A 10,814-nucleotide genomic window follows, 5' to 3' on the forward strand; every position below is an offset into this window, starting at 1 on the left:
ATTCAACTCAAATTAGTTTATTCAATTAGGATACAAGTAAAAGTGGTCACAAAACTATATATACTGTACAAACATAGTGCAAAAAGTGTCAACACTCATTAAATATTAATTTATTTGAATACATCCAAGCTGAATTTGGTCATTAAATATGTGTCCAGTATTAGAGTTCATTCCACATGAGGGGAGGGGTGGCTGGTTCACCTGTGGTGTTGTTCACCATGGGGGCTTCTTGAGGGCTTCATTTTGGGGACTGGTTGTGGGTTCTGGGTGGTTTACTTAGGGGAGTGTGATGTTCACTTGGGGGGCTGGGTGGGGGATGTGGGTGGTTCACTGGGTGGTGTGCTGGGTCTCCTTGTGCCTCCTCAGGTCCACTTTCCTCTGGAAACCTTTGCTGCACAGATCACAGCCGAACGGTTTGAAGCCTGTGTGCTTCCTGCTGTGAGTGATCAGGTTGGAGCTCTGGCTGAAGGCCTTCCCACACACCTGGCACTTGTGAGGCTTCTCCCCTGCAACAACAAGGACAATACAGGTCAGTACTGCTACTACTTTGTGCGTTAGCAAAGGGTTTGTCACAAAGCTAACTAACAAGTCTGGGTGGGTTTTCTCTGGGCACTCTGGTTTCCCCCAAAACATGCACAATAGGTCAAATTCTCAGCTAAGATAGTCCTGACCACTCAAGATATGGAGAATGAATGAATTTTCATCACAAGGGAATGATTGGGAAATTCACTGTTTTTGAAATAAATATCCAAACTGTTGAGTCTTATGATTATTTGTTAAGGATTGGCTCCACAAACCTGCCTACAATTATGTCTTTAGGACTGAATAATGACACCACTCTCTGAAGCTATTGTGAAAACATAATTTCATCTTTACTTATTTATGTTGACAGATGTGTGTCAGTTTTTCTTCATGTGTATAGTCCCAGTACATTACAGAAACAGTGTTATAGTAAATTCTACCATATTCAACTTTATCCCACAGGCAGTCTGGAATGTTGATTATCTTGTACAGTAAGGAGTCATTCCAAAATGAGCTGTACAGAACATTTACATGGTCATAATAGGTCTATAACTATATTATAATTGAAATATTATATTTTCTATTTAAGTTTAAGGTATACTTTATAGTCCCCGTTGGGAAATATGCATTTGACCCATCTTTCAGTGCCACTGGAGCAACGTGTCAGGAGCAGAGGGCACCACAGTGTCTACCCCAGGGATCCATCTCCAGATCCTGAGCTTGGTCAGGAATAATTTAGCTGGAGGATTTTACCTGGGCGGCTCAAGAATCTGGAACCTTCTTGCTGTGAAGTGTGAGTGGTAGCCACCGATTTGCTAGATCATGTTTTGTAGCTGAGTGTGTGGACTTCTCACCAGTGTGGATGAAGGTGTGTTTCTTCATGTCAGACTTCTGGTGGAACCTCTTCCCACAGAACTGGCAGGGGTAGGGCCGTGTGTCTGAGTGGATCAGCAGGTGAGTGGACAGGGTGGACGAGCGCTTGAAGCTCTTCCCACAGATCTTACAGCTGAAACTACGCTCCTACAGGACACAAGCAGGGACAGTACGGTCAGGAACCAGGCAGTCAAAATGAAAGCTTTTACATGATGTTTTATGTACAGATTAAATACATTCAATAGACATTTTGTGGTTATGTTCATACTGTATAGTCAATTAAATGTAACTTTTTGGTGAAGGGTCAGCCACCTGCAAGTCTCCATGGAGATCATATGGACTTGCCGGGAATTACCACAGTATGGCCTTAAAATGGGAAATGTATCATAAGTTGTCTCCATGGAGAAAAAGAGAGTCTAAGTTACAGTTCAGATCTGTAGAAGACCCTTGCTGGTAGTGAGAATACATGTTTTTGCAATAACCACACATTTAGTTGAATAAATGCCAGACTCTATAGTGTGGAACATTCCAGGCAAAGCAATAAAAGCATCTCCATAGATAGTTGGCAGACCTCCTATCAGAAAAGGTACATAGTGTAACTTTAAGAATTCTGGTTTGATTAAAAGTAAAAGCTCAAATTATTTTCACATCTTTTTTGACAGATGTTTTGCAGAATCAGTTTAACGGGTCTGAATGCTTTTGCAGGACGGTGTGGAAACTGTGGTAACACTGACAGACACTACAGCTGTGTACATATCGAGTTACGCTGCAGTGGAGGGTTACCTGTGAGTGCACGGCTCTGTGCTGATCCAGGCTCACCGCGTGGCCAAATGTTTTCCCACAGACGCCACACTCAAAGGGACGTGATCCGCTGTGAGAACGCCGCACATGGACCTCCAGACCATGAGGAGTGGAGAACACCTACAAACAATACAACAAGTCAGCCATTGGATACAAGTCACGTTTAGTCTAATGGGTGAAAATACGGTGAAGTGATACTTTGGAGCGATATCACGCTACATGTATCTCTATGGAGGAATGTTCAGCAGTTACCATGGAGACACAATGCACACATTAGCAAATGCTGACAATATGTTTTAGTCTGAAAACTCAAGAAAAAAATTAAAAATGGATTTAAACATCAAATTTTCAAAAGCCTGTGATCAATAGCATTTGGTTGGTCCTTTTTTGATTTTCAACAAAAACGGTGACTAGCTGATAAGCTGTTAGCTAATGCTAGCTAGCTGATAACGTAAGTTTAAGTATGAGTGACTCGTTTAACAGCACAAATCAGCTCACCTGTTGTACTTCCAACTAAGTCAGTCCTTTGGTCAGATTGTGTTAAAAAAAAAACTCAGATTAAAGCCTAACGAGCTTCAGACAGAGCAGTGCTTACGGTTAGCATCACACCCCCAGGTAATGTTGATAAAATCAGCAGCAAAGTATCAATACATTTATAAACTCTTGGTGCACTATATGTAACTTTTCCAGTATAACTATTTCCTCCCGCTTGTCTCTATAGAGATTATTTACTTTACTTAATAGGACCAAAGTTATTGCTTTGCCCGAATGTTCCATATTATGACATTAAACATATCTGTTTCCATGAAGACAAGCAGGTGGTGCCAATTAAATTACAGGTCAGATCTGTGAGTCCACTAACAACAGGAACACCTGTGAATAAATACAAGATAGATCATTTTAATCCCATGCTGCGGAACAGTTAAATAGTGCACTTTACTGTTTGGGTTTGGGACATTACACCAGATAATAGAGCTTGAGAATTTAGTTACTATTATTTTTCATATTTTCCATGTCCACAATCAATCAGTATGTAACTTTACTTGTGCTGACACTGATTGGGTAGTGAAAATTTACTTTCAAGGCGGCACTGACCTTACAACACTTAATGCATTTGTATGTGCCGTTGGACTCTGGGCTGGTGAACTCCTCCTCTGTTTTGATCTCCGATGGGAACGTTCTCGGTGCATAGTGCTGGTACGGGCCCCTCTCTATGGTATAGTCCATCACAGCGCTTCCCTGTGAGAACCGCGGATGGTACGATCCGCGCACAAAGTGACTGAGGTTCGACTCAGAGAAAGTCCAGGGGAACAGAGAGGAGGGGTGGGAGCTCTCATCTGCGGCCAGTGGAGAGCAGGTTTCTGAGTCTGGAGAGGTTAGAAATCAAGGAGTGAACAAGGGATATCTTAAAGAGGGGGTATTTTAATTCTTTTACTTTTACATTTATTAACTGCTAACCCATATTCCGATCACTATGTCACCTTTTATTGTTTTGAAAATGCTATATCTGCCCTAGACAACATATAAACATAAGTAAGTCACTTTCATTTTTGACGCACTAAGTCCCCCCTCCCTTTGCTCTTCTTGCAAAATCACTCCCCTTTCAGAGCGCAACACAATCGGTGTGTATCCTGCTGGGGCTGGAATGGTACAGCTCCAGGCATGTACCAAACAAAATGATTGGAAAAGAGAGAATGCAGAATTAGGTGAAACATAAAATAATAATTCCTCCCCAAACTCTGACTTGATAAAACACTGTATTTCCAGTGATGGCAACTTAAATATTGAGCCAATCAGCTCCTCAAAACAATGCCAGCACACTAACATCAGCGGTTACCTGTTTATTGATGCACGACATTCACATATAAAGATTGGAAATAGTATGTTTCCAGTGCATAATGCATCTAACATGAGCTAAACCCAATGCATTGCATAAAGAGACACTCAAATGTGGTGCAGAGAAATTAAATAAAAGCAGAAAAAGCTGACGATAAACCTGTAGTAGTGTAGTGTTTACGCTCACCTTGGCCATGCCTCACAGCACCACACACTTTAATTACTAAATATCTTTCTGTCATGTCCCATAGGTGTGATTACCTGGAGATGAGGAGGGCGAGGGGGGTCTCCATAGGTCACAGTCCAGCAAGGGCTCACAGCTGTGAGGGCTGCAGGACACTGAGCCTGGGGTGAGCGGGGTCTGGTGGAGCAGGGCACCCATGGAACATCTGGACTCTGCACCCAAAACATAGGACAGGATATCGTGAAGTCATCTTTGCCAGTGGCTCTCAAACTTTTCACACAAAGTACCAAAGTAAAGATTTTGCTTTCCGAGTACCACCAGATCTAAACCAAGTATAAAAATTAACTCTAAATAAGGCAAACCCACAAACTGAAGAGCTGACCAAGTATCACCTGAAAGAGCTCGTGTACCACAGTTTGAGAATCACTGATCTATAGTACTCTGCACTATAACTCAATCAGTAGGAAATCAATCATTATCATAACCGTTATTACCCTGACTAACCAACTGATATTATGTGTAGACTCATTCTACTGAAGGATAATGCATAATTTAATATATTAAAATCCATTCAAAACAATCTATAATCTATTTTGACCATAAAGTAGGGTTTTCAAAAGTATCGAAAATCAGATAGTAATGGAAACTAAATCTAGTATGGAAACTAGATACTCATTTGAGCAGGTATCTGTGACTAAAAAAGTCACATTCACAGGACATACAATAACCTTTCCTGAATATCTTTAGAATGATCTATAGCTGTATCTTTCACAAGTATCAGACACATAGACTAGTGTACACCATGGACCACTATGGAACCTACCTGGACGACTGAGGGATTACACAGATATAAGGCCACATGGGAATATAAAAGAAAGTACTACCATTTAAAGGGCCTATATTATGTTATTTTTTTAAATCTCCAATGTTAATGTTGTTTCCCCATCTCAAACAGACCTGGAGTTGTGTTTTATTTTGTTCAGACATGTTTAACACACAAACCCTGCATATTTAGGATGAGTTCTCTCAAATGGAAGACACTCCACCACTTTGTGAGGTCATGTGGTAATACAGGAGGTGCTCCACCATGTTTTTAACGCCACACACCTTCACTAGAATCATTTGGATAATTTCAGCCCTGGAATAGGCTCTGTGCACAATAACACTTAGCAGCCTCACTGTTAGGGTCTATGGGACTTTAGACTCTTTTAGAATCTGAATCTTTTGGACCCATTCATTTCAAAGAGCCGTTGAAATGACTGGCTCTTTTAGTCCTACTACAAACTAATTGAGAAATAACCAAGGCTCAGATTTGGTTCAAACTGAGAATGGGAGTGTTTATCCTTTGGAGTTATGCATAATCTAAGTAAAACCTTCCACTGCAATAATATTAATTTTAAAAATAGGCCTAACTGTTATTTTGATGCCAGATCAGTTTTTTGCGTGTGTGCAAAAAGCTTTCACTTGTGTCACTTGCTCTGCCTCTGTGTTGATTCTTGTGATGGTTCAGCATTTATCAGTATAAAAGTATATCATCATTGGTATAAAAATGCATACAAATTAGAAAGAAAAGGATTTGGTTCTTTTAAATCTTGAGATCCGGTTCCAACTGTTCACGTTAAGGAACCGTTCAAAAGAGCCGACTCGTTCACAAATGTCACATCATTAGCATCATTACTTCCTGTCCAATTTTATCTCTATATGAGGCTTTCACCAAGTCATGCTAAAATGAATAAATACTTAAAGATAAGGCAGTGACAGGGAGCTGTGGGCGGATGTCTCTTGACAACATAAATAAAATGAATACTTCACCGAATGACACTTCTGTGTTTAGAAAGAGAGACATGTTTGTGTCTCAGTGCTAATGCTAATGCTAATTTTGAGGCATAATTAGGGTGACCAGACTTCCCTATTTACCCGGGACAGTCCCAGTTTTGAGCCCTGTGTCCCCTGGCTCAGCAGATTTAGCCAAAATCTGTGATTTGTTCCAATTTTATATAAGAAATGCCCCAGGTGTCCCTATTTTAGACCAATTTCATACAGTAAAGGGGGAAATATGTTATCATTTGTTTAGCTAAAATACAGAAAACCGTGCTTGAAAATGTGGATCAGGCGATTAAAGCACCGACAGAGGTCCTTCAGATTATGACTGACACAAGTGACTGGAGAATGGACAATGTTGGACTCTTTTCACAACTTTATTTATTTGAAACTTCCCAACGTGCTGTGTCCCAGTTTTGAATTTTGCAAATCTGATCACCCTAGGCATAATAAACAATGAAACAACACAAACCAATGTATTCTACATTTAAAAGTAATGGAGTAGTCTTTATTTTAATAGGCTGTTTATGGTAGTATGTTTTATAATATTAATAAAAGTGACTGTTAGCTTTGTGACACAGTGAGCTGGCATAATGTAATCCAGAGTGTATTACCAAATGCTACTGAACTAAAGGTAAAAGTGAACTGTTGAAAATAGAGATGACCGATGTGTTGTTTTTCATGGCCGATACCGATTGTTTAGAATACAGAGCAACTGGTGACAGATAAACGCTATATATATATATATATATATATATATATATATATATATATTGGCCGATATATAGGATCGATTTTGATTATTTTCCTCAAATTATGTAATTTACATTTACTACAAACTCGCCTACAGCCCTTTTTAACCAAAAACCTTTAAGAGAGCTTTGTATCACATTTATTTTTTAAGTTTATTTTTAAATTATTTTAATCTATTATCTATTATCTTGTTTTATTGCATGTTACCATGTGGGACTAATAAAGGCATATCTTAACTTATCTTGTCTCTTCGTATTAAAGTGTTAAAATAAAGCTTTGTGTGTATGTTCTAGACAGAAAATTGACCAAAACAAGATATCGCCGTGTGCTGGAGATTTAAGGCTGATAGCCGATAAACTAAAATAAAAATAAATAAATAAATAAATAAATAGATAAATAATCAGAATATTGGTCCAATATATCGGCCAACTGATATATATCGGCCTATCTGAACTTGAAAACTACCGCTTCATGACATCACAGGGTGGAACAGAGTATTTTGAGCTTTGGAGATGTAGACAGACTAATAATGAAGTGTTACTCAAACATGTGTGAATGAAACAAAACACAACTCCATGTACGTTTTGGATGAGGTAACGACATTATAACGTGACTTAAAGCTCACAAGAGTCAGTTTGGTGTAATATAGGACCTTTAATGTTGAAAATTACATTCTATAATCTACGTTGTTTTTTTTATTATCATAGTGGTATTGGAATGGATATTGAGAATTGAGTCCATTCCTTACTATCGAAAGTGAGTTTGAAATTTTAGTATCAACAAAATATACCATCTATATATTTGATTACCAGACACAACTGTCCAGAGACGTACAATAGGCCTAACATTCATTCATGAATGGTATATTAATTGCAAGTCTAAATAAAAAATAACATTAATAGTCTCTCATCAGGACAGATCATTTATTGAAAAGTTGCCTTTTACAAATGAGTAGACTGGTATAATAACACGTGTATAGAAAGTGAAGCCAGAATTCACGTTTTTGATCATTTCTGAACATTTTATTAAAGATTGTCATTAAAAATTATAATATATAAGCCAATATTTAAGGTCATTTAACATTCAACTTCTCAATAACTTTATCAACATTTCAGGTTGACAACTTTGACATCACATTAATTCATCCAAAGAAAACCTAACCTTTGAAATTTGGCACACAAAAAAAGTTGTCATGGACCAGAAAAGTTACGTAGTGCATCTTTAAAGGGTTATGGCAAGACGTGCGCTTGTGTGTTCAGATACTGACACTTTGACTTATTATAGTCAATGAGTAGAGATATTGACAATAAACAGGGACAAAATATTGAATGTGACTCTTCTGTTTCGTTCTTACCTTCTTTCACGTGCGCCAGGATCGTGTCCAGTCCGTTACACGGCTCGTCCAGCGCGCGCGGCCGGTGGTAGCTGTGCGCGCGCTTACTCTTGACCAGGAAGGACCTCGGCATGGCTCGGACTCAACTTGTAACTTCGTAAAGTAAATTCTTTAAGTCCTCTCCAAAGCGCTGTCCCGTGCGTAATGACCCTGCTCCACGCCAGCGTCAGGTTTATGGCACGCGCTATCACTGCTGCTGGGGGGTCATCCACAGGCGGCTATTACGCATGCGCAGAAGGCCGTGCCGCTGAACAGGTGTCGGTGGTTCTCAGGTGACGCTGCGTAAAGACACGGGGCGCTGCTCGGGACTCTGCAGAGGACTGTCCCGCCGTGCGCAGAGCAGTTAGAGACAGGGGTAAGAAAGAGGAAGTCTGCAGTGGTTTTAGGGTATGGCTGATTTCTGCTGCTCTTTATCTCGAGGGGAGGACTTGAATATAGTGAGCAAAAGTCATGCTACCAAAATCAGGACTAATCAATGAAACAGGCCTAAATCAAGGATAAACTCCAAAAAGAGAATAAGGCAATAAAGGCCTATTATGTAACTTTTCTTTTCACAGTTTTTTGTCTGTATGAAGATGTAATTTCTTTGCCTGGAATGTTCCACTGTATATTCAAACTATATAAAGCTACGAATTACCCTGAAAATGTCCATACAAAACCAATGTACTATTATCTGTAGTCAAATTGAAGGTCAGATCTGTGAAAAGGCGAGCCCGTACAGATGTTTTTGTTGTTGTTGCTTTTTTTTTGCAATAAAAGCAGCTAATTGTATTGAATTAATGCCAGATAAACCAATTTAAAGCCATATTGTGGAACTTTCTCAACAAAGAAATAACATCTTCATGGAGACAAGGAAGTGGAGAAACACTTGATAAAAAAAGTTAAAGTACATGGTGCGAATTTCCCTATGGGGTCAGTGAAGTGTATCTTAAACTTAACGTTGATTCTTCTATACTATACTTGGTCTAAAGCTATGCAGGAAAGGTCCACTTTTGTCCTGTGAATGTGACTTTTTTAGTATTGATATTTGCTCAAATGAGTGTCTAGTTTCGATACTAGTTTTAGTTTCGATTAGTATCTGATTTTCAATATTTTTCGACAACCCTACTAAGCATAAAACCTAATACCAAGGCACAAAATTGCCTCTACACTCATTGTTAGTAGCTGTAGCTGATGAGGCCGTGCTGGTCCTGAGCTGCAGGTGTAAGATGATCCCAGAGCCAACAGCCTGTGGATAGACAGCTTCTCTTACACTCCACTTCATCAAATACACACGAGTACCACGTATACAGAAGTGCACCTCAGAATGGAGTCCAACTTTGTGATAAGAAACAGATGTGAATAGAATGGATGAGGCCTTCCTGAGTCATCAAAGAGTGTGATGAAGACAAGAGGACTGTCACTGCCTGCTGTCTGCATCTATGCATTTTACTGCCCAATAATCAGGACGTGCACATTAGCATGCAAGTTGTTGCTAGCTTTACCGTCACGACAATTTCGCCTTCGCCTTTGAAGGTCATAAAAAGCACTTATAAACTCATACTGGTGAATAATTAGGATGCTCTGAACACATGAGGTAAATGAAGAATGACTTTGTACCACTGCAAACCATTAAAAACAAACTAGTTCTGTTTTGCACATTTTTAAAAAGGAAAAAATCAAGTACAGTGCCTTTAAATAGAAGTAAAAAATACTTTGGTATTTGGTTCCAAACTCTGGTATTTGCAAAGAATAGAACATTTATTAAACTAAACACAGGGTAGAAAAGAACTAAATAACTTGATTTGGGGTAAGTGGGCGATAATCACGCCCATCTGAATTTGGGGAGATTCACCTGTAACAAGATTCACGCCTTTGTAAAGTATTGAGGAAGTGTGTATTCTGAATCCCAGGCAACTTAACTGTTTATTAGTGACAACAATAACAAATAGGTTAAAAGATCAAAAGTTTATTTTTAGCTTGGAGTAGGCGACATGAGCTGTAGCAGTTCGGCAATGTTGCAATGACTCTTACATTTTTTAACCAATATGTATTTGTAGATCTATATACCAAATAGTGTTTAGACATCACAATAATATGAAGTCATAGCCTACACACTTCACTTTTGTACATGTTTTCAAATCTGACAGCTCCCAAACTGTGCAAATCAAGACAAAGATTTCAGCGGCTTCAAGGCCAAAGTAAAGTCGGCGTGTAATTATTGAACTGGACGTGAGAAAACTGTGAGTTTGAGTCAGCTGCTTAAGTTCAACAGTAACACAGATAGTGCAGAAATACTTTTACTATGTGTGTGCATGTGTGTGCCTGTGTGTGTGTGAGTGTCCGTGTGTGCCTGTGGGTGTGTGCTTTTGTGCGTGCTTGCGTGTGTGTGCCCGTGTGTGTACCTGTTTGAGTGTGTGTATGTGCTTGTGTGTGTAGAGCAGTCACCACAGGCTCCTCTCTGGTCTCCTCTATCCTCGCTCATGTTACACCTCTGCTCTGTACCCAATGATACTTTACAGTGATATCATGTTGGGGGTGTTCTGTGCGTATGTCTATGGGAGAATGTTCAGCCGTTTCCATGGTGACACAGTGCACGCATTAGCATTAACGCCACCTAAAAAGTTTTAGGATTTAAGATTTTCAGGGGCC

General features: G+C 39.4%; 1 protein-coding gene across 1 annotated transcript; it reads right to left on the reverse strand.

Annotated features, from left to right (window-relative positions):
- Positions 1–186: 186 nt before the first annotated feature.
- gfi1aa (growth factor independent 1A transcription repressor a) lies at positions 187–8,354 on the reverse strand. The gene is made up of 6 exons (XM_033982653.2): positions 8,145–8,354; positions 4,294–4,428; positions 3,292–3,563; positions 2,179–2,316; positions 1,377–1,542; positions 187–506 (listed from the first exon to the last, which is right to left on the reverse strand). Exons 1-6 carry the CDS (start codon positions 8,254–8,256, stop codon positions 328–330), a joined length of 1,002 nt encoding a protein of 333 aa, XP_033838544.1. The 5' UTR covers positions 8,257–8,354; the 3' UTR covers positions 187–327.
- Between the last annotated feature and the right edge of the window lie 2,460 nt (positions 8,355–10,814).

This window comes from Periophthalmus magnuspinnatus, chromosome 17 (genome assembly GCF_009829125.3).
Source record: "Periophthalmus magnuspinnatus isolate fPerMag1 chromosome 17, fPerMag1.2.pri, whole genome shotgun sequence".
In the NCBI taxonomy this organism is placed as follows: Eukaryota; Metazoa; Chordata; class Actinopteri; order Gobiiformes; family Gobiidae; genus Periophthalmus; species Periophthalmus magnuspinnatus.

What these genes read in the sequence shown, in the direction of transcription:
- gfi1aa (XM_033982653.2), bottom strand. Translation starts at nt 8,256, where the DNA reads ATGCCGAGGTCCTTCCTGGTCAAGAGTAAGCGCGCGCACAGCTACCAC. An exon ending in CTCGCCCTCCTCATCTCCAG is followed by an intron (nt 3,564 to 4,293) that starts GTAATCACACCT and finishes TAACCTCTCCAG; the next exon opens with ACTCAGAAACCTGCTCTCCA. An exon ending in ACAGAGCCGTGCACTCACAG is followed by an intron (nt 1,543 to 2,178) that starts GTAACCCTCCAC and finishes TGTGTCCTGTAG; the next exon opens with GAGCGTAGTTTCAGCTGTAA.